The sequence below is a fragment of the Python bivittatus genome, unplaced genomic scaffold (genome assembly GCF_059951505.1).
Source record: "Python bivittatus isolate LINGU-HERP-01145 unplaced genomic scaffold, Pbiv_v1 ctg000200_np1212, whole genome shotgun sequence".
In the NCBI taxonomy this organism is placed as follows: domain Eukaryota; kingdom Metazoa; phylum Chordata; class Lepidosauria; order Squamata; family Pythonidae; genus Python; species Python bivittatus.
In genome coordinates this window covers 9,526,603-9,550,626 of record NW_028277040.1, presented here as the reverse complement: position 1 = coordinate 9,550,626, position 24,024 = coordinate 9,526,603, and the positions used below count along the sequence as shown (strand labels likewise).

The window sequence follows — 24,024 nt, the reverse complement described above, 5'->3', positions numbered from 1 at the left end:
ATGTTAATGGGCCAGACTGTTAAGGAGGACTAATTTTAGTCAAAAACCATTTGGTGCTAAACTACTTCTTGGTCTACCACTTAGTTGTTAGATTGGGTTTTTTCCCCTTTTTGTTTAGGAGTTCAAGGTAGAGATTGTTTCTCCTATTTTTCCCCACAACAAAAACCCTGTGAGGTTGGGCTGAGAGAGAAGGACTGTCCCACCCTGCTCCTTGTTCAACACTTTAAGCTCTACACCATACTCTGTTTTCCATGTTGGAAGAGCTGACAGGGAAGGAACAGCCTCTATTGATCTGAAGCAGAGATTATATATTGCAGAGTCTCATAAAGCAGCTCTTCTCTAGGCACTCCATTTCTTGCCAATTTAGTTTTCAACTCCCCCAGGAATTGAACTCCCATGGGTAGATAGCGTAAATATCTGGCAGGAACAGAAAATCTAAAAAAATGGAATTGAGTCATGGACTCCATTGCAATGATTAAGAGGATCTAGCAAAGTCACCTGGACAACATATCTCAGGTTCAAAGGCTGAGTTCAATCATCAGAAATAGGGCCAGCCATCTTGTATGAACATGAAACAAAAAGCATCATGCACGCGAAAGCTCAGTAAAAAGCAATGAAGTTCCAAATAGGAAGAGATTATTTGTCTAAAATATGGAGTTATTCTACAGAGTGATAGTTACCTCTGATCCTCCCAGTACCCATGTAACGTAAAAATAGTAGCTCTGGAGTATAAGATTAAACCCTCCAAGTTCTGGTGATTTCATGGCTGCATCAACATAGTTTTATTAGGAGTAATAGAGTAGTGGTTTGCTACAGTATTCCTTCTTCCAGAATGCTTTTTTGACGTTCCATCTAGCCCACAGCCCTCGGATTCCCATGTGGTCTCTCATACAAGTACTAAGTCCAACCCTGCTTAGCTTCCAAGCTCAGATGAAATCTGCATTTTTCTTTGCATTTTTTCCTAACATCCACAGAAGGCACTTTCTCTCACTGATCTATATGAAAGCTATTCATTCAGACAACTCAGATACTACTCTTAAGCTATTATTTTGTATATTGTTAAAAAAGCTACAATTGGCTGAGTTCACACAACAAAATCAACCAAACCACCTTATAACAGTTTGGGTTGTGATCACACATGCCAAACCACAGTTTATCAAATAAATCATAATGAGCTGGTTCATGCAACACATTAAATCAAACAATAGTTGGAAAATCACAGTGGCTGGGATTATGCAATACTGTATGATATGCCACCGATACATCACAGTTCGGTTAACACAGTGTGAGACCCTTGATACGTTTCCAAAGAGGACTGTCCAACACCTTTTTAAAGTTCTCCTTTGGAATAATGAATTGTGAGGTAAACCTAACTGAAGCTTGCCCTCTTAATTAGGCGGAGACAACTGAAAACAGTTTTTCTTTCACAGCTGGTGTTCTTGATCAAGGGGAACTCATACTGGTTTGTAGTGGTCCAAAAACATGATTTTGCTCCTCTTCTTGTTTTCTCCCTCCTCGACTGTTATCTTCGGCGGCAGCGGATGGGCGGTTCTCTTGTCAGCCAAAAGGCGGCAGCGAATCAGCTAGAAGAGGAGCAAGGTTGAGCTAGACCTACCACAGAAAGGTCGGCCCTTTCGCAGCACAGCTGGAATCAGTCGAGGAAACCAGGTTCACAGCTGGCATGGTGGGAGTGAGAAAGGTATGGGACCCTTCCCACTGAGCTCGCGTCTGGGTGAAGGAGCCGTGCTCCTGAAGGCTTTCGGGGGCCCTTCTCCCCCGCGCACCAGAGGAGGGAGCGAGGAGAAACAAGGCGTAAGGAAAAGACGCGCGAGAAAAGCTCGGCGTGCTAGAGATTGGTGCTTCTGCGCGGCAGAATCGGGATTTTCCCGCTCTGGGCGGAAGAAAGGGCCGAGGCTAAGTTTGTGGAACGGCGCGGACGAGGAAGGAGGCGCTTAAGCGTTTGTGGGCCGGCAGGAAAGAAGTAAATATGCTGCTGCTGTGGCTGTCATTCACAGTCCGGCACTCCTGAAATTGCGATGACTCCCAGGTGGAGAATCCATGTGCGCGCAAGCAGCTAATTGTTTGTTTATTCAGGGGTATGTAGTCTGTGTGAGTTTAAGTGCGCCTGAGATTTTAAAAAAAGTTCCAGGGTTATATAAGGTCAAGTCGCTTCCCTGCTGACAAAATAAATAAAACAGTTCTGCATGTACACCAAGGATGGTGGGGAGAAGAGTTTTCAATGTAGCTAAGTATGCTAGCTTTCTGTGTTTAGGAGGAATTGGAGTGCATTAACGGGAGTATAAATTCCTGATCAAGGAAGGTACTTTTTCCACCCGACTCTGCCCTTAGCAGACCCCACTTAGAATATGCTGTCCATTTTGAGGCCCCACAGTTCACCAAGGACAGTGTTGCTTTCAGACACCACCCTGCTGTAAAATACAATGTTGGCAGGTTCTGTGCAGCAGCGCTCAAAATTCATCTGATTGATGGCTTATGCTTTGGGCTTAATTTTATAAAACAGATCTAATGAGCACCAAGTTTGCCATACTAGAGTATTTTATAACTTAATAGTGCTAGTCTTCCACATGCTTTTTATATCTGCTTTTACTTTTTAACATATATATGGATATATATATATATAGTGCCTTTGAGTCAGTGTTGTCTCCTGGTGACTGCCTGGACAAGTCCCTGCAGTTTTCTTGGCAAGGTTTTTCGGAAGTGGCTTGCCCTTGCCTGCTTCCTAGGGCTGAGAGAGAGGGACTGGCCCAAGGTCACCCAGCTGGCTTCGTGCCTCAGGTGGGACTAGAACTCCGGGTCTCCCGCCTGGTGCCATTAACTGGCTCTTATATTGCCTGGTTTTTATATTTTTATGTGTGTGTGTGTGTGTGTGTGTGTATATATATATATATATTTAGATTTTTATTTTCACTCTTGATGTATATTTTAGATCCTTTATTCTTTATAATGAGTGTACCCCACCCCCTTATGCTGATCTATGACCATAATAAAGCTCAAATTTGGATTTGGACAGTGTAACAAACTAGAGTGAGGACAGAGGAAGATGGGAGTCTGGAAACGGAGTCCTGTGAGGAAAGGTTAAAGGGTCTACATATGTTTAGCTTAGTGTACCAAAGAGATGATTAAGGAGTGATAGGATAGTGGTCCTCAAATACCTGAATGGCTGTTCCATGTAAGAGGGAGTGGATGTATTGTAAGAGGGCAGAACCAGAACCAGTGTTTCTAACTGGAAATAGGAGATGTCAGGAGGAACTGTTTGACTGTAGAAAGTGTCAGCCGCTGGAACAGGCTGCTGCTTGAAGTGGTGAACTCTCCAGCAATGGAGGTTTCCAAACAGGCTGAATGGTGAAGTGTCAGAAGTTCTTTGGCAGGATCCAGCTCTGAGCAGAGGGTTGGGTTAGCAGACCTTTAAGATCCTTTCCAACTCTGAGATTTGTTATTCCCCCTCTTAAAATTTTCCTAGGTAGTGGATTGCCCAAACACAAGTATATTTCTGCAGTGAGGTGCCTAGGAAGTGTGTATTAGTTGTACAGGTGGTCCCCAGTTTAAGAATGAGTTCTTTCCCAAGGTCTGTCCTTAAGGTGAATTTGTATGTAAGCCAGAACAGTATGCATTGTATAATAGTATTGTGTAACTCAAACCATTGTGTATTTAACTCAAATTTTGCTACAATAGGCTCCATTCTTAACTGTGTGTCATCCGTAAACCAGGAGTTCTTAACCCAGAGACTCCCTATATTAATAATAATTCAATTTGTTTCTCACAATTACTACTCTAGCAAGGTGTCATGCATTCTGCACCTAAAGGCTGATGAAGTTAAGAGAAAGTAAACCTTACCAAAGTGTGTAGGTTGAAAATACTTGCTAGCTTTCTGTGCTGTATATTTTTCATGAACTTGCTTTTTTTACATGGTAAAACCTTTGTGCTCTGTTCAAAATAATAATTTTAATTTATGTAATTAATTTATTTAATAAATAATTTTCCAAATTCTTCACCCAAAGTAGGGAAGCTAAATCTACATATTGAAATTTTAGATTGTATGTATCCATAGATAATTATGTTTCAAATTTAAAATATAAACACTTTTTTTTTCCCATTCCAGGGCTCTTGAGATGCGTTTGGGCCTTAACACCCAGATTTTTCAGCAAGTCTTATACTGATTTGGCTGGTTGCCAGAGATCACAACAAATTTCAGCAAGTGAGAGTCTGGCATTCCATCCAGTGAATGGGATCTCTTATTGTATAACGTTTTTCTCCATTGCCTCTGGAGGCCAGTTTAATTTCCTCAAAGGACATGGAGGAAGTGAAGCATTTGCAGCCAGCAGAAAATATGAACTAGTGAATATGGGGGAAAATGGTCTGCCCTCTTCCAACATTCCTGTTTCTGTCCTGGCTAGGAACAAAAAACCACTTTTCTTCCTTTGCCATTATCATGGCAAGCACATAGGCTCGTTTATTATATTAATACATCATTCTTAGGCTAAGAAGATAGTATACTATTTGCAGAGTACTTTATAGACATTGTAGCTCACCAATTTTTATTTTGGTCTTTTATATATGATTATCTAAGCCAAGAATTCTTCAGGTAAGTATAGTTGTTCATACTAAGAAAGTATAGTTAATTGAAGAGGTTTAAGTTTAATTGCTTGCTACATACCAGAGGAAAGGGGTGGTTGCTTGAATGTTGGTTTATTAAACCAAAATATATGAATGCAATCATGAAGTGCATTTTATTTATTTACTTACTTGTTTAATAAAATAAAACTTTGGCTTTTGGAAATCCTTTTCAATCTCAATCAATCTCCAACCTGTACAACTAACATAATTATGTGTATTTTGGAGGAGAAGCTTTTCTTACTAAATATAAAGCATGTTAAATTTGTTTCTTTTTTAAAGCAGTGGAAATTTTTGCAGTCCAATTTTTTAAAGAAAACCCATATCACTACAGCAGAAGTGCACAAACTGTGACCCCCTAAATTCTTGGGTGCAGTCTCCAGAGTGCTTCTAAAAATATCTGAAGTACAGTTTTATTATGAACAAAAAGAGAAAAGGAATACAACTAAGTTTCAAGTAAACCAGATATGGGGACTTTAGTGGCTCCACCTGTTTATTTGTTTTGGCTTCACTCCCTTTTTAGAGAGCATCTTCTTCCCCAGTTCTCTATTCAAATGTGTATCCCTCAGCCCAAAAACTTCTAACAGTGAAATTGGGTTGTGGATGCTGTAAGAATGTTGATTAAAAAAAAAAAAAGCATGATTACAGAAGCACAACCTTTTGGAGGAGTACAAAGCATCTTTAAATCACAATAAAACCTAATGAGCAACTCCCACCAATGCAAAAAACAAAACAAAACTGGAATGCTCAACAGAATGCAAAATCAAGAAGGAAAGCTGCAAAACAAAAATGGAAAAAGAAGGCAGGGAAGAGTACATGGAAGGAATAGCTGGCTGAAAGATTAATTTAATGACCTGCATTTATCAAATTCAAGCATGCAAAAGTGAATGAATTTGTAAATGGACGTGCTGTAAAACTGGCAGCTCTTATTGGAGCAACTAGCTCTGGACTGCTGTAAAACTTCATTGCTTTAAACGTTTTATGCAATTAACTCTTATGGTATATTAGCTGTGCTTATGGCACCCTTTGTCAGGGAATATCTAGAGTCCCTGAACTTAAGAGTAGATGATTTCACAGACTTACTTGGAGTTTTCTAGAAGGCAGTCAGTGATATATTGCAAGTAATATTGGGGAGAAGATGCTGAAAACGCTTAGTTTTATTGTACCTGTCCATTAGAGCTTTTATTAATATAATATTTAATATGATTTTTGAATTTGTAAACCAGATTAAGCTTCATCTGCCCCCAAATGTACAACATCCTAAATCACTTAGTGATCTTAATTCTTCAATTATTCTGATTCCTTATTTTTCAATCTGAATCTGGAACAGCAAAACCTGGCAAAATCCAGATACAATTTCCTAGACAAACACAGATGTTCAGATAGTCTAATTCTGGGTAGAAGTTGCAAAACACTCTCATGTTTAATTGAGCAAATTCCATTATCAATATATGTAAAAGTAACTTTATATATATCTTGTATTTATCCCTGCACCTGAGTTTTCCAGGTATAATAATTGCTGCGGTTAATGAAGTTTGTGCTAACCCCAGGAAACATTTTAGTTTTTCTTCCTAATATAATGCCATACCGTTAGCTCTTTTTGAAAATCAGCTTAAATACATTCCAGTTTTCTAGATACAAGCATATTTATAAAAGATTAATACATGTTTCTGGTATTCAGCAATAAATTATCTTAAAATTAATTCTGCTTATCCCTATGCAAATGAATGTGCGACAGCAGCCTGTGTTCATCATTTTTTTTATATCTTATATTCAGAAGATAGTCACTCATTTCTAAACTTAGGCCTTTGCTAAAAATGATATTTTTGTATATTTTTGAGGTATTGGATTTGAATATTGACAGTTACTTGCCAATCAGCAGGAAAATCATAAATTACAAATATAATAAATTATTACTGTCTTATAACCAGCTTTATTTTTTAACAAACAGAATTAACTGAGTATGTTCGGGATAATTATTAGAGGCCAGAAAATAAGAGTTAAATCGAGTCTGAAAAGAAGGCTTGAGGCAAATGGAGTACAGTCCCTCTCTCCTGCAAATTTCCTGCTTCCCAGCCTTGACATCACAAATTTACTTATGTTACACCATGTGCATTTGCAATTCTTATGGATTCAGTCTGTTCTCTATTTGGTCTCTGCTGAAATGTTTTATCAGCAATTGTATGTTGAAACATCAAATTACAGATTATGTGGGGCATCTTGGCTTCCATAATGACTTGGATGGTATATATTGGCATATAAGTCTTCCCTGGTAATCAGATATAATTAAGTGAAAAATTAGACAATAGCTAATCATTATGTATTCTATCTACTCTTAAACCTATGCAGAGGATCAAACATTATCACACCTTGTGTGTCTTTATAGTAGCTTAAGTTCCTTCATTGGGACTGAGAACATTTTTTAAAAGTAAATTATTTCTAAAGCTAAGCCAGCAATTACTTCCTTGCAGAAACAGAGTTGGGCCTTCAAAGAGGATCCCCAACTTGTCAAAGAGTGTTGGCAAGATCAGGGAAGAAAAAGTGGAAGTGGCAGCACTGGGGAGATTTTGTAGCCCTTGTAGTTTGTCTGCCTTTCACACACACTTTTTCTCCCTTCTCACCTCCAACAACCACTGAGAATTTTCCTAGTTCTTTCTTGCCTAGAATTTGCTTTGGTTAAGAAACCTCTGTCCCCAATAATGGCCCTTTTTTCTATGAGATTTTACTTATCATTAAATAATAAATATTTAATGTGTTTTTCTGCCTCTTTCCTTTTCTGTTTCTGTTAAATTTATTTTTACCACTGGTGATGGGGAGAGGCATAACAAGGAAAATACTTGAATCTTTGTCTTCTGTGGTGGTTGATGGTTAATTTTCACTTTCCATGAAGAGTGCTATGGCTATTCACAGTGATGAAGGAACAGAGTGAATGTTGTAGGAGCAACTATTTAAGTGTTTAATTCAGAGAGAGGTTTAATCATTTAAATTAAATACATACATTTAATTCTTTTTTTTGCTGCATGGGCAAGCATTTGCCTTCTATCCCTACCACCACCCCATCTTGCCAAATGTTGCCCCATACGCATGGCCTTAACTTTCATTCCTTAATTTGCTTTGCTGTACAGTATTCTGGTTCTGAAGCAAACAAACATTCAATGGAGTGCTCCTATATATTGCTTGGTACCTATGGATCCTCTGCTCTGGCTCGGCCTTCCCAAATCCTCTACCTTGCGCTACTGATCTTTAAGTTAAATTTCCTTAATTTGCCTTTCTTGAGCAATGAGTTCTTGCTTCTTAAATACGGGGCTAGGATTTCAGAGATAACTTTTCCCTTGCAATTGCGATCACTTGCTGGTTTCTTCATATGAAGTCAGGTTCTGTTCACTATAGTACTTTGATATTTTATTTTTAATCCTGAGAAGTAAGTCATGTAACAAATTGTTGCAACCTGTATTCAGTGTTTTAGCAAGCTGGGTATGAGAGCATGGAGGAAGGGGCAGCCAAATAATACAGTTAGCATTGTCTACGGGAAGAAGTGCTTTAGACTTTTCTGCTATTCATTTAAAGCAGCCATATATTTTTTTCAAGCTTGTGTTGCACTCATAAAAAATTCAGGCTGCTTAACAGAGAATCACAAAGCTACCATAGTTGTACAAGGTCCAAACCACTTGTACTGAATCATTTTCAGAGTGTACACAGCCCTAATATGTGACATTTAATTTTTGTATCTAGAAAAACAGAATGCTGATTTAACTCCAATTTTAATGAGCATGCTTAGTTGGAACTTAAATCTTTTTGAACTTGGGGGACTTAAGAGCAAACGTATCTTATGTTGGATTGTAAACTGCAACACAAAAATAGGTATGAAAGTGGAAATTCCTGTGTTTAGAAAACACATTTGCTGTACATATTTGGAGGGGGGGGGAGTATGAACTTTCCTTTTGTTTTAACTGCATTTTAGTGAGGATTTTTTCTTCTTTGCATTGTTCAATAATTAACAGCTTGAGCCATGACCTAGTAGCCTGTAAGTTCCATTCTTGATTCTTTCTGAAATTGTGGAACTTGCAGTTGAGAGTAATGAAATAAACTGCATGGAAATTCTGGACTCATTCAAACAAGCTTTAGCAGACATTCTTGGGATTATTTTAGATTGCAATTTAAGAAGCCATGGTATTAGTTGGTCATAATAAAAATGTGCTGGAAAATGCCTTGCCCCTTAGTCCCAAATATGAACATCTTGATTTCAGTAGATTGAATCCTGAGAATCTTGCTTAGAGCAGACTAATTTCAGTAAATGGGATTTCAGTCATGGGCAGTTTGACATTCTTTCACTGAGTCAGCTGTAAGCAAGGAAATCTTAAAGGCATGCTGTATAAGATTATGTGAATTTAGTGATACTTCTTCCCAGAATTTGGGGGTTTTTTTTCATTCAGTCGTGCCCAGTTCTTGGAAACTGCCTGGACAAGTCCCTGCAGTTTTCCTGGCAAGGTTTTTCAGAAATGGTTTGCCATTGCCTCCTTCTTAGGGCTGAGAAAAAGTGACTGGCCCAAGGTTACCCAGCTGTCTTTGTGCCTAGGTGGGACTAGAACTTATGGTCCAGTTTCTAGCCTGATGCCCTAACCGTAACTTAAAGAATTTGGGTAATGGAGTCTAAATTTGTACCTAACTCAGTTGCATTTTAAGTAATTGTGCTGAAGATCCTAGTTTTCCTGTAGCAACATGTATTCTTTCTTGTCCTGCAGATTTTGTACCTGTAATAAATGTAAAGAGAAAAACTGAAAATTGCAGGTTTACTTTATATTTAAAAGGGTAATGCACCGTGGAACTGCGGTTGTGGCTTTAGGTTTTTCTGTTACTTAGTTTTATTGTTGCTGGTTTTATGATTGTATATATTGTTTTATTGGTTGTAAGCCACCCAAAGTTGGTTTTAAGATGGGCAGCTATACAAATGCTTTAAATAAATAAATATGATAAATAAATATGATAAATAAATAAATAAATATTAAGTATAGGTAGTTGATTGACTTTGAAAAAAAAATAGGTTTGTATTAACATGATTTTATGAAATGACAATCACCTCTTTAAAAACTTAATGATATATTATTGTGAGACCAACTACATTCTAGCTTGCTAAACAAATACATTTTTTTTAGTGATGTAGTCTTTTCTGATATTAAAGAAAAATGCTAAATTGTTTAGGTACCCTAACAGGTCCCTGTCCTTGTTAAGGATTGATCCTTCAATGGAAAAATCACATTTGAATGTGCTACTGTATCTGGGCTGCAAAAATCCAGATGACCACTAGGTGGTAGGAAACTATCTCTGTTGCTGTCTAGTAGTCATCTGGATTTTTGCAGGTCACATATGGAAGTCTTAACCTAATCTATGCTTGTGTAAATTCCCTAGCTTGTGAAATAAGAGTCCAATTAATGCACTTATCTGGTTTAGTTACTTGTTGCTAAACATAGAACAAATAATCCTGCTTAAGCAGAAATGTTCCTCAGTATTAACAAGTGGGTGATTAAACCCTTTTTTTATTACAAACCTCTTTTTATTTGACTTGTGTATCCCTGAATTGTGTGAGCTATGAGAAGTTGACTTCTGGGGAAGAAATGGCAAACTAAAGACCACAGCAGAATGAAGAGCCAGTAGATGGACCAACTCTTCATGATTCCTTTCTGGATAAGGAGAGGACTGGGATTGCCCACGAATGCTCAGGACAGTTGCTCCTCACAAGGAGACTGCAAAACAGTGGCCTCTAGTGGATTTAGAGCTCTTGGAGATGAGGGAACACCATCATAGCCCAACCACGATTTGGCACCTTCAGAAAGGACGCTGGGTTCACATACTTCCTTTCTTAATTACTTTTGGGGAATTGCTTGTTAACTGCTTTTCAGGTATTAGGAACCTTCATAACAGCAAGTTTTACTACACTGGGTGAGTTTCCTTCAATCCTTAGTGAAAAGTTTTATAAAAGTTTAAGGACTTTAAAAAATTCTCTTTTTTTGGAATAAACAGCAAAGGGGTAATTAGAATGTTGATTTTGGAAAGTTACAAATTGTCCAGATGGATTTGAAATAAGATTTTGAAACTAATTATAAGAATCCTTCCCATGGGGAAATGCTGTTTTGAATACTTAAAAAAAAAAAAAAGGATTTTGGGATTTTGAAGATTGGACACTAGAGAGAACCAGAAGGAATTAAAGAGTACAATCAAGTACTCTTCTCTTACAATTAGGAGAAAGGTACTTAAATTTGACTTACTAATACAGAATGGAGCAAAATACTTTAACATTGGACGTACTGAAGGATATTTGTGAACAATTATTTGAGGGGATTAAGGATCAAGATTGTTAAAAGTAAAAGGAAGGAATGTATAGTTGGCTTATTTGATCAAGGTTAAAATAGATATGTTATCTCTGCTAATCCTTAGTGCACTTTTGCTGACCAAGACTGAATTACAAGGCTTTAAAGATTTGTTTATAGATAAGAGATGAGATATAGGAAGAGATCATCTGTTGTGATTTAAGAGAAGATGATAAGTTATTAAAATTGTTTATACTTGTTATGAAGGGGAAAGTCATTTCTTTATATATTCCTTTTTCTTTACTATATTTTTTTCTATTTTTATTTTTTTTATTTTCTGCACTATTTTTTCTTTTTCTTTTATTTTTTTAGTTTGTATTCTTATTTTTTTAATTGTAATGTTCAGTAAAATTACTATAAAAATTAGGGGTCAGCTACAACCATTGACTTTCAGACTTTATTTTGAAAAGAGTACAGGGATTTGAATGGCATACTGTAGAATGGAATGATGCCTGGTTCGGAAAGTTACAGACAAGTGATTATCATCAACTATGCAAGCACATTTTTGCTTCCCTTAGTTCTCTCTTCTGATTCTGTTTAATCTTCTAGGTTGCCCATAGCTATGTGGAAAGGATGTGAGCAAGTGTAGGGTGGAGAATACCACCACCACACCTGGACTGCAAAACTCCAGACAACCAGTTAGCAGCAGAGAAATACAGAAAACATGAAGGCTTTTCTGTTAACAAGCTGGTGCCCCTATTCCTGGGGAATGATACCACTGGATGCAACTTATTTCATGGGCACACATCTTGGCTAATCATTCTTATCAATTCTGATACAATAGTTTCTAATAGTTAAAATCTTTTATGACAATACACTATTGTCTCAGTGAAACTGGACTTCAACTGAATTTTGTATTCCTCTAACATGTATAATTTGTAAAGTGTAAATAACACATTTTCCAACTCATGTTTGCAGCAGAGGCTTTGTACTTGAGCGGTTTCTCACCTACCACTGAAAAGGGGAGATATGTACTGTATACAGTATAGCCATGTTTGGTAGGGAGACAGAAGTGGAGTTAACTGTGGTTAACACAGTCCATCGGTTTGGGTTGCCTCGGTGGAAAAAGAAAAGCAGGAGCCATAGTCAAACACTGAGCAGCTAAAGATTTTCCCCTTGTCTTAAGACTGCTTTTGCTGCCAAGGAACGATTTAAACGGGAGGAAAAATAACAGGAACATTCTCTGCATACCTTACTAACATTACTGGCTTTTCAAGCTACGCCGTTTAAAAGGGCGAACGAATGGCATTCCATTTAGCCAATCGCGTGCCAATTCTAACTTCCACGAACCTAAGGGCCTTGTATAACCCCGGCAACGGTCTTGTGATCGTGCGCGGCCTCGCTGCCAGAACTCTATCTCCTGCGCGAGCCCGGTAAATCACGTGCTGGGGGCGAGAGGAAGAGGGTAAAGAGTAGTCCAAAGGAGGCGGCGAACTCCTAGGGCTGACGCTTCGCCGAGCTGTGCGCTGATAGGCTACCGTTTGGCGGCTCCCGCGCGCTATTGGTTCTGCGTCTAGGAGGGAGGCGTGGACAGGTGTTGGGAGGCCGTTGAGGAGGCGGCCGAGTGAGGGGGAGCCAGAGTGGGATGGGGCAGTGAGGGCGGCTTAAGGCGCCGCGGAAAGTCGAATATGGCGCGGAGCAGTCGGGCTGTTGGCAAGGCTCTCGTGGAGAGGTTGGCAGTGCCTTCGCGCAGAGTAGCCCTCAGGTACGGCGAGAAGGAGCGCAGGTTGTCCGGAGAGCCCCCCCACCCCCCTTTTCTCTCCTTCGGCTCGGGAGAGCTTTAAGCCACGGAAGTTTGGTGGGCGTCCGACAGATTGAGTGGGGCGGCTAAGTGGGTCTGCCGCCGCTGCTGCCGGCTTCAGAGACGACTTTCCTTGGTCACGAGCACCGTGGGTGGTTCCCGCCGTCTTCGCTTTTCCTTCCCCTCCCGTCTCTGTCAGAGTTCCTGTGCGCCTCGATAGCCTCACTGAGACGCGGTTGCCTTTCTGGGACCTCGTCCACCGGCTAGGAAAAGCAACAGAATCCAAGGTTGGGGAGTACCTGATGAGCTTGGTCCCCCGCTGGCTTTCATCCTTTCCTCCTCCCTACAGTTCCGCCCTTGATCCGGAATAGAAGGCCCGGAGACAAGCTTTTTTGGCCAGAGATGTGCAATACCAGGCCTTTTATATAGGGCACTCACGGCTGGATGCCTTTAACCTTTTGCTAGATGCCAGCTTAGCTCCGAGTAACGTCCTTTACGTATTTTTATGAACATAATAGCCATCTTTATTGTAGCGGGTAGTAGTAGAATAGAGTGACAAAACTACTACAGTTTGCCATGACAGACTATTGTTGATTTCCAGCTAAAAGGTATTAATATTAATAAACACTTTTGTAATATAACACTTTGGATATCTTCTCTATCCCTGTGGTATTTAATTATATAATTTAGTTAAATGTAAAAAAGTATCAATGGGCTTGTGGGATAGTCATCTAATTATAGCCCATTTTGCTATTAGTATGCATGTATATCACAAATGGATGAAGGAATGAATATATTTTTAAAAATTGCACACTAAGTTTAGTTCCCCATTTTAGCTTTTCAGTGATGAAGGGGCAGATTCCCTCTAGGTGTAAGTCTTCTAAGTTTGGGCTGGTCTAAATGATGTGAGAATCTTTTGTGTAGAGTTCTTTCCATTTTATCCCCACAAATATTTCTTCCAGTCCAATTATCTGTGACCTGTCTTTCTGGGGACTTACACTTGTATACTGCTGTGTGCTACCAACAATATAGCAGAATAAATATACAATATTGTCCTTCAGCTCTTGCTCTTTGGGGCAGTTTAGCTACATCATATTTTTCTGTAACTTTAGAGATGTCTTATGGATGATTTTTTTTCAAACACTGTCCACCCTTCAAGTCCCAGACGTAGATACTGCACTTGAAAATGATAGGAAATATACTAGAAAATACATACTTTTCTGTCAAACAAAGGTAAGAAAAATTCATATTGAAAACTGTTCTATTATATTTGAAAGAAGTAGAGACCTTGGTTAATAGTAGGTACTTAACTGTGTATTATCAAGCTAGTCAGCCATCAAGGGAATGATGTCAGATTGAATTTTTGTGATATTTATTATCATGAAAACAGTGGTCCAGAATTACATCGCTAAGTTTCTCTCTTATACATATATAACTTTGACTTGCTCAAATTTCCTTTTTTTGGTTTTGCTGTTTCCATTTAATATGTGGTGGGAGTTGCAAGCAAGACCAGGATTGAGAGTGTGTTGGCATAATCTTTAGACTTTCCATGCACCCCTAAATGAATGGCATCTGGAATGGAGCACTGTTTCCTTGTTGGAGAAAGTAGTATTGTATGCCTTTCCTTAGTTGGCTGAATATGGTATAACTGTAGTAGTCTAGTGAACACATTCAATATTTGGCTGAACTGATGGCTGCACTAGAAATTATATTTATTGACTCTTTCCCCTATAAATTAGTCCATGCATGTTCAGTGTTACCTTGCTCTCTATCACTTGGAGGTATTAGGTGGACTGTTTGGCAGGGAAAATGTTTATGTAATGTTCTGCATTGAAATAGCTGACGGTCTGTAATCTAGTATGCCAATTTAATCTGGAGTATTCTTTTGAGCCTAGTAATGATGAATAATTTCAACAGTTGAAGAAAAAATGCTTAGTTTTAATCACACTTTCCCACTTGCTTTCCTTATACTTGTTAATCCATCATAATCTTTTTGGGCATTAGAGCTAAAACCTGTCTGGCACCTTGAAAAAAATCAACACAGGAACACCTTAGCAAAGTAAAGCAGCAGTTCTTCCCATATCATATTGGTCTGGTAAGGTAGTTAGGGGAAAGTTTGCTGATTTGTAAATCCTTTATGAAAGTAAAGATCTTTTCTTATTCATCTCACCTATGTTTTGACTGATGAAGGCATGGATGTTCCAGCTCTCTCAAGATCTTATCTGTTCATAGAATGTTGTATCATCTCCATCAGGTATTCTTCATCTTAACCCAAAGTTTGGAAACACAGTAGTTGTCTTGAAGAACAAAAAGTTATTCTTTGCATTGTACCAAATTAATTAAGAGACTTTGATCTTTCAGATATTCATGGTGTATGATTTAGAATTGTAAAATATATTAATTGATATTTTGAGGGTGTTATTTTATTTCTGATCCTAGAATATGCCATACTTGTAGATTTTTACTGAGCAACTTAAATTTCAGTGATTCTGCTTTGTTTTTCTTCTGTCTACTGCAGTGTGCATTGGTACACATGAAGGCAGTACTGACCTTCACTTTTCCTATGTTTCCATAACTTATAACAATATATATTTATATATATACTATATGGAAGCCACCGTTTAAAAACACTGCATTCATAATTGGAGTGATACATGCTTGAATTAAACATGGATAAGGTATGAAACCCAGGTTTCCATGTTCTTTTAAATTGCAGTTTTTAAAAAAGAAATTCAATCCTAGGATCATATTTATGTGTACAAATGAGATTTATGGGTTTAATTAGTATTTTCTTTCTTTTGATAACAGCAGTGGGCTGCTTGCAAACTGGTGCTTGAACTAGATAGTAGTTTCCATTTTCAATCATTAGAATTACTGTTAAAATTTTCTTCAGTTAAATGGAGCAAATGGCTCTTGCCATTGTTGATGTGTCTGTGGATTATTTACAGCTGTTCCTCAGAGACTAAAATGATACAAACATAACGTCATATAATCATCATATGATGACATTATTTTTCCAAAACTGACACTTGAGATACAGCAAAGGCTACGGTAATCTTTTTGCTAATCAAAGTCATCTTTCTTGTGTTAGATATTACTTGATTTGTCACTTCTCATGTAGCTGAATAAATTTATATTTTAGTATTTTATAATCAGTTTTTCATTTAGTATTAATCTCTCAGGGTTAATTTTCCACAGCTTGTTAATAAACTGACAATTAACTGAAATATTTTGAATTAATATATTTGCTTTTATAAGTATTCTCTCATCTTCTCTCTTTTTCTGTCTTTTGCCTTAATTTCAGTTTTAGAAATACTAATTGTTGTACAGGTAGTTCCCAGTTTAAGAACGAGTTCTGTTCCCAAGGTCTGTCCTTAAGTCGAATTTGTATGTAAGCCAGAACAGTATTGTATAATACTGTATAAGTAGTATTGTGTAATGAACTCAAACCATTGTGTATTTAACTGGAATCATTGTGTATTGAACTTGAAATTTGCTACAGTAGGTTCTGTTGTTAATTATGGGTCATCTTTAAACCAGGCATTCTTAACCCAGGGACTACCTGTACAACAGATTGTAAGTAGAGTTTTCACCATATTAAAAACAACTTAGTTCAATTGGCAGATGCTTTATATCCTACTTAGTTTGCAATTTCAATAGAAAAAACAATCTGGAATATCCATGTCAGTCTTCATGAAAAAACAGTTCTTTAGAAATGTGAACAATATGGAATTAGTTATTCTCTCTAATATTCTCCTGCAAAATATATTCCTCTATCCACTACAAATGCCTATTCTTCAGGGATATGATGTAGTATTTTTCCTCCTTTTTATGAATTATTACAGTAGTCCAATTTCCAAAGCAGAAAAAATAAAATCTATTCCTTAGAATGCTTATTTAAGGTATGATTCAAAGATAGTTATACTTACATTTGATCAAGGTAATACATCCTTTAATCCGCTACATAAAACTGTTTGCTAATTGAGGAAGGTCAAGTCCATTTTTAACTTCTCATCCTTATGACTTCTTGATTCTAACGTTACAGTTCAGACTGATTTAGACTTTTGTGATTGAAAATAAAAGTTCAGGCTTTGTTTTAATTAATATGAGCTTTACAACTCCTATAGTTGTGGAAATTAACCCACTTTTAAATTAATTGCTTTGCCTCCTTTGAAAACTGGCCTCACAGATTTGCTTGTCTAATGTTCTGGTCAGTGTTGCTTTCTGTATAATTTTCCAAACAATAGTGTAGGCAGTTAAGAGGAATACTAAAGACATGGTTCGAATTTATTAGATTAAAATAAAAGACAACAGTTTAATGTCATTTTAAGTTGTATAATTTTCATTATTTGATATTTGTGTTCAGATTAGGAATGCTGCTAGTGGTTCTTCTGCAGCAACAAGTTAAATAGTATACCTCTGATTAAATATTGGACATGTTAAACTCTTAGTTTTAAAAGCTGTTTGAAAATTTTTTAGAATGTATGTGAATATTAATATATTTAATATTGACTGTTTTTATTAGGGCATAATATTTGGAATCATTGAGATCAGGGGAATGAATTAAATCTCATCCTCCCTCTGCCCCTTTGCAAGTATTTTAGAATTAATAGAGGCAGTACATTATAAGATAGGATAATTGAGTGAACTTTCCAAATCAGATTTTACTTAGTAGAACCTCTGTCAGCAGAAGTGAAAAAGGATGATTTTCCTTTCTCTCTGCAGCCCCGCCCATGCTGCCCAAGATTTGCTTTCCTGCAGAGTTTCTTTTTGGAGGATAGAGTTCTAGGAGGAGTCTTTTAAAACAGGACTTGGCAACCCATGACTTGTGAACTGCTTACAGCCCCAGGCTATTCCCAGAATTGATAGGGCAAAATACAAAAAAAAAAAATCCTTTTTTGTATTTCTGTAAGGTTTAAGGTATCCATTTGTCCTTTAAAATCCTCCTGAAATGTAATGAAGGTCCCAGTTTTTTGGTCTGGTCTTTGGTGATGGCATGACCTTCTGTACCTTCTGAGCAGGGCACAAAGGCAAGATCCCAAGGCTGAAAAAAGTTTCCTGCCTCTATTTTAAAGACATACAGTAACCCTGGTAGAAATGCTATTGCAGGAGCAGAACTTTGTGTGGATGTAGTATTTTAGGGTAAGATTAGTATTAGCATGAAATTGCTTGTGCCTTTAACCTCTGAAAAAACCTCTGAAAGTACAGATAGCTAAATCTAAGCAAGCAGCATTTCTTTCAATGAAGTATATGGCAATAAAAGAAAACGTTAATCGAATCAAATGTTTATAATAGAAGACCCATGCCTTGCTGACAAGTGTGGGAGAATATTAAAAGGAAGAGGGGCCCTAAAAAGTATAACGGGTAACTGTGATTCTAACAGTCTGTACAGGCCAAACGTCTACATCCTTGTCAAAGATTTAAGATCCTTCAAAAGAGAAAAAATAATACTCTATGAAAAATATTTTCAACTCTCTATTAGAGTCATGCTTTATAGCTGTAGAAGAAAGGCTTAATGTGTTTGATACTTGCCATTCTGACAAGAAACTTGCTTTTGAAATACAGTATATGAACCCAGTAGCGTGTGGCCTCAGATTGATTCAGAGCCAAGTCTTAAGGGGGACAGCCTTTATATTGTACTGTTGCCAGGTTCTCTCATGACTGAGATATATTTAGCTTGTCCAAGGCATAAAAACCTAATCCTGAGCTTTGATTGTCCTTGTGTTACTCTTTATTTTTATTCTTGTTTTGTTGGCTGATTTATACTGTGTTAACCAGATGCCTGTTCTGATGAAAATGTTTAAATCATTGCAGGCATTTGACTTCTTGGGAAATATTGGTGAGCAAAGCCCCACTGCCACAAATACCAGCAAAAAGTTGTGCCTTTCCAAGAAGAACTTACTTCAACATTACTGCGCCATTTGTGAACAAAAGGAAAGAATATTCAGAAAGAAGGATTATAGGGTTTGTATAAAAAACTAGATGTACAGTTATATGGAAGTAGATACTCATGGATTGTGTGATGAAACCAGTCAATTTCCCATTTTCTACTGCCTTTGCTCAAATTGTGTATACTGTATAGTTAAAATTGATGCATATCTATTTCATTGTGAATTTTCTGGATTTCACACTTTAATCTTAAATTATTTAAGCAGTCCTTAAATTGTACTTAATTAATTTTGTTTTACTAAATTATATGCTGTTCCAGTTGTTGATGTGCTCTGAACAGTTTACAGTCCTACTGTATGTAAACAGGATTAACATGCACAGCATATGATTTTTAGGGCAGCTATATATTTGAGAAAGCAAACACAGCATTTTATATTCTTTGCTTAGCCCATAATCCTAGTATGAGGAGATCATTATTAGTTATTGATGAATAGGATGTATTATCCTTTTCTTGAGATAATGTATGTAGTATGGCAGTGTATATAGTGTGGTGAAGTATTATCCCATACTATCAGTTATGAAAATGTTTGGGGTAAGTATGTCAACATAGTTGAAGCAGACCTGCCACATGATGCTGGAGAACATGCCTTGCTTCCTCCCCAGATTTATGTGAATGGATGTTTGTGCTGCATTAGTAGGGAGAGCAGTATAGGAACTTTATTCTCAGAGGTCCTTCTTCACACAAAGTCATTATTGTTTCATGTGGTTATGGAGACAATCTGTATGGTGGCATATGGTAATGGTAGTTTTTTCTACTTCAGCATTTGCTGAGAAGGAGTTCTTACTCGAAGCAAGGCATTGTGCCCAGCAATTCTCTGTAATGGGCAAGTAGCATCAACTGCCACCAACAAAAAGTTATTACTATTGGTGCACTCTTTTGGCAGCAAGTAGGGATGCGATCCACTACTCCTTTCAATATGTTGCCTGATATGAGAGTCTCATGTTGCCTTATGAAAGAAATGAACTATATAAATTAAGTTTTAAATGTTACTGCTTACTTACCACCTCATATTCTCAAATTCATTTTTAATAGGCTTTGAAGGCCAGTTCAAGATACACTAATAGCTTTGGGGAATAAAAACAAAGTTCACGTAAAATAATAAGTAGAGTTAAAATTTTGAACCCAAATTTTGAAACCCTTTAATTAACAGCAGAAGATGCATCATTTAACTACTGTGTATTTTTACCAAGACCTTTTACCTTTTTCCAGGAAGTCAAATGCAATTTGCAAAAATTTGACTACTAACTTATATTTTCTGCTTTCCACACAATACATTTAATTTTTTATATTTTAGAATAAAATTTTTAAAAGATTTTGAGACTGCCATCATTTATCAAAGGTTAACTCTCAAAGTATGGATGTGGGTTTACTTTCATAAACTCATTATTATTCATCCTTCCTGCCCCAAATCCCCTCAAATAATCTTTGATATCCTTGTGTTATAAGGAAAGAGTCAAGGCTGAGAAGAAGTTTTCAAGATTATCCAGAGTTTATGGCAGAATAAGGAGTTAAAGTAAGGTCTCTTTTAAAGGCCTACATTGTATACACAGGATTATATTGGCTCTCTTTTACTAAATCCATTGGGACTAAAGCTTGTGCAAAGGAAAGTATGAACAGCCCCTTGTTTTCAGAGCAATAAAATACTGGAATGGCAGGCAGAGTTGTGTCCTTGAAGTACAACCTTGTGTGAGAAAGCTCGCTGAAATTGCATATTTGTTTATAGAATGGTTGGAATAGCATTTAAAGCAAAGGGAAATAGAGAAATGAAATACAGGTAGTCCCCAGTTTAAGAACCAGTTCCGTTCCCAAGGTCTGTCCTCAAGTCAAATTTGTATGTAAACTGGAACAGTATTGTATACTACTGTATAAGTAGTATTGTGTAATGAACTCGAACCATTGTGTATTTAACTCGAATCATTGTGTATTTAACTCAAATTTTGCTACAATAGGCTCTGTTTTTAACTATGGATCATCTGTAACTTAAGCGTTCTTAGCCCAGGGACTACCTGTATAATTTAGCTACATATCTCTAATAATTTTAATTTCCATTTTTCTTGTTTACCAGGTATTCTATGCAAGAAATGTATGATGTGGTAGCTGTTGTAAGCGAATACAAGAACTTTGTTCCTTGGTGTAAAAAATCAGATGTATTATCCAAACGTTCAGGATACTGCAAAGCTAAATTAGAAATAGGATTTCCTCCTATATTGGAAAAATACACATCAGTTGTTACACTAGTCAGACCTCACTTGGTTAAGGTAATACTTCTTCTTTGTTCCTGTTATATGTAAACTGCCACACTTTTCAATATAGAATACAAGAACTCCAAGCGTTGTCAATAGGGAATCTTATCCACCTATATTTTGACCAGGAAATCTTGGGCTGGCTCTCCCTCTGATTACTCTTCTCCTTTTACATCTCTTGGACATGACTTATTGCTGGGGAGGATATTTGGATGTATGTAACTAGCACTAAACTGGAAGAGGGTGCAGAGGGAGAGCTATAGAACCAGGCCTGCTTTAAAGCGTGAACAGAATATTTATTCAATGTATGTGTAATTTATTTAAATTTTTAAGCTGTCCAATAGTCAAAGTTCTTTGGGTGGTTTACACCAAAAAAGAAAAAAAAAGATAATACAATTTGAGTTAAAATATATCCAATAAAATCAAATAAAATACTAAATAAATGCACCATATAAACCAGGAAGCAGTAAGGCAGTCATAACAATCTAAAATAATATGAATAAATGTACGAGTTAGAATATGATTAAAATATGTTTTAAAAGCCTGGGAAAATAAAAAGGTCTTTGCCTGGCACTGAAATAATGTTAATGTGGGTCCCAGTTGAGCCTATCTGGGGAAGGCATTCTATTTATGAATGCCACCTCAGAAATAACCCTCCCATGTAGAGATGTGTCTTGCCTCCTTTCGTGGGGGACTTGGAGGGCCTCAGAAGACCTTAAGGTTCAGGTTAGGTACATACTACAGAAGGTGCTCCTTTAGGTAATCTGGTCCTAAGCCTTGAGGACTCTAAAGGTCAAAACCAGTAGTTTGAATTGGGTCCACAAACAGACTGGCAGCCAGTGTAGATGGTGAAGTACTAGCATAATATATTCATTTCAGCCAGTCCCAGTGAGCAGTCTAGCCACTCTTATTTTGAACCAACTGAAGTTTCAAGACTATTTTTGAAAGCCCGACATACAGTGGGGCAAAAAAGTATTTAGTCAGCCACCAATTGTGCAAGTTCTTCCACTTAAAAAGATGAGAGAGGCCTGTAATTTTCGTCATAGGTATACCTCAACTATGAGAGACAAAATGGGGGGGAAAATCCAGAAAATCACATTGTCTGATTTTTAAATAATTTATTTGCAAATCATGGTGGAAAATAAGTATTTGGTCACCTACAAATAAGCAAGATGTCTGTCTCTCACAGACCTGTAACTACTTCTTTAAGAGGCTCCTCTGTCCTCCACTCGTTACCTGTAGTAATGGCACCTGTTTGACCTTGTTATCAGTATAAAAGACACCTGTCCACAACCTCAAACAGTCACACTCCAAATTCCACTATGGCCAAGACCAAAGAGCTGTTGAAGGACACCAGAAAGAAAATTGTAGACTTGCACCAGGCTGGGAAGACTGAATCTGCAATAGGCAAGCAGCTTGGTGTGAAGAAATCAACTGTGGGAGCAATGATTAGAAAATGGAAGACATACAAGACCACTGATAATCTTCCTCGATCTGGGGCTCCACGCAAGATCTCACCCTGTGGGGTCAAAATGATCACAAGAATGGTGAGCAAAAATCCCAGAACCACACGGGGGGACCTAGTGAATGACCTGCAGAGAGCTGGGACCAAAGTAACAAAGGCTACCATCAGTAACACACTATGCTGCCAGGGACTCAAATCCTGCAGTGCCAGATGTGTCCCCCTGCTTAAGCCAGTACATGTCCGGGCCTGTCTGAAGTTTGCTAGAGAGCATTTGGATGATCCAGAAGAGGATGGGGAGAATGTCATATGGTCAGATGAAACCAAAGTAGAACGTTTTGGTCTAAACTCAACTCGTCGTGTTTGGAGGAGAGAGAATGCTGAGTTGCATCCAAAGAACACCATACCTACTGTGAAGCATGGGGGTGGAAACATCATGCTTTGGGGCTGTTTTTCTGCAAAGGGACCAGGACGACTGATCCGTGTAAAGGAAAGAATGAATGGGGCCATGTATCGTGAGATTTTGAGTGAACACCTCCTTCCATCAGCAAGGGCATTGAAGATGAAACGTGGCTGGGTCTTTCAGCATGACAATGATCCCAAACACACCGCCCGGGCAACAAAGGAGTGGCTTCGTAAGAAGCATTTCAAGGTCCTGGAGTGGCCTAGCCAGTCTCCAGATCTCAACCCCATGGAAAACCTTTGGAGGGAGTTGAAAGTCCATGTTGCCTAGCGACAGCCCCAAAACATCACTGCTCTAGAGGAGATCTGCATGGAGGAATGGGCCAAAGTACCAGCAACAGTGTGTGAAAACCTTGTGAAGACTTACAGAAAACATTTGACCTCTGTCATTGCCAACAAAGGATATATAACAAAGTATTGAGATGAACTTTTGATATTGACCAAATACTTATTTTCCACCATGATTTGCAAATAAATTCTTTAAAAATCAGACAATGTGACTTTCTGGATTTTTTCCCCCATTTTGTCTCTCATAGTTGAGGTATACCTATGATGAAAATTACAGGCCTCTCTCATCTTTTTAAGTGGGAGAACTTGCACAATTGGTGGCTGACTAAATACTTTTTTGCCCCACTGTATAGTGCATTGCAATAATCCAACCAGAACAGAGCATTGTGAGGCTGTCTTTGGGGAAGGTCAGTTGATAAATCAGCCAAAGCTGTTGAAAGGCACTCTGTACTACTGAAGCCACTTGGGCCTCTAGTGACAATGATAGATCTAGGACCACCTTCAAACTGCAAACCTGCTCCTTTAGGGGGTGAGTGTGGACCTCTCCAGGCCAGGCAGGGCACCACCCAGCTGGACAGCATCACCACCCACAAACAGTATCTGTCTTGTCTGGATTGAGTATCAATTTATTGGTCCTCATCCACTCCATTATCTTGTCCAGGCACTGGTTCAGAATGCCAATTGCCTCACCTGCATTAGATGAAAAGGAGAGGTAGAGCTGGGAGCAATCCACATATTGATGGCACTTCAGCTCACTGGATGGCCTGTTCCATTGGTTTCATGTAGATGTTAAGAAACCTAGGAGATAAAATGGAGCCCTGAGGGACTATGTAGCCCAATTGTCATGAGGCAGAATGGTAATCCCCCAGCACTGTCTTCTG

The 24,024-nt window shown here is 37.9% G+C and overlaps 1 protein-coding gene across 5 annotated transcripts in view; it reads left to right on the top strand.

Moving 5' to 3' along the window:
- Window positions 1–2,043: 2,043 nt before the first annotated feature.
- Window positions 2,044–24,024, top strand: part of COQ10B (coenzyme Q10B) — a 28,609-nt gene continuing 6,628 nt past the window's right edge. Inside the window, exons 1-4 of one of the 5 annotated variants that reach the window (XM_007440978.4) lie at window positions 12,567–12,702; window positions 14,929–14,992; window positions 18,553–18,702; window positions 20,754–20,946. In XM_007440978.4, the coding sequence (XP_007441040.1) occupies window positions 14,931–14,992; window positions 18,553–18,702; window positions 20,754–20,946 (405 nt within the window). In that variant the 5' untranslated portion in view covers window positions 12,567–12,702; window positions 14,929–14,930. Of the gene's footprint in view, window positions 2,097–12,544; window positions 12,703–13,850; window positions 13,972–14,928; window positions 14,993–18,552; window positions 18,703–20,753; window positions 20,947–24,024 lie in introns of those variants that run through there. The other 4 variants (XM_088135676.1, XM_007440977.4, XM_088135677.1 and 1 more) reach the window with 4 other exon arrangements.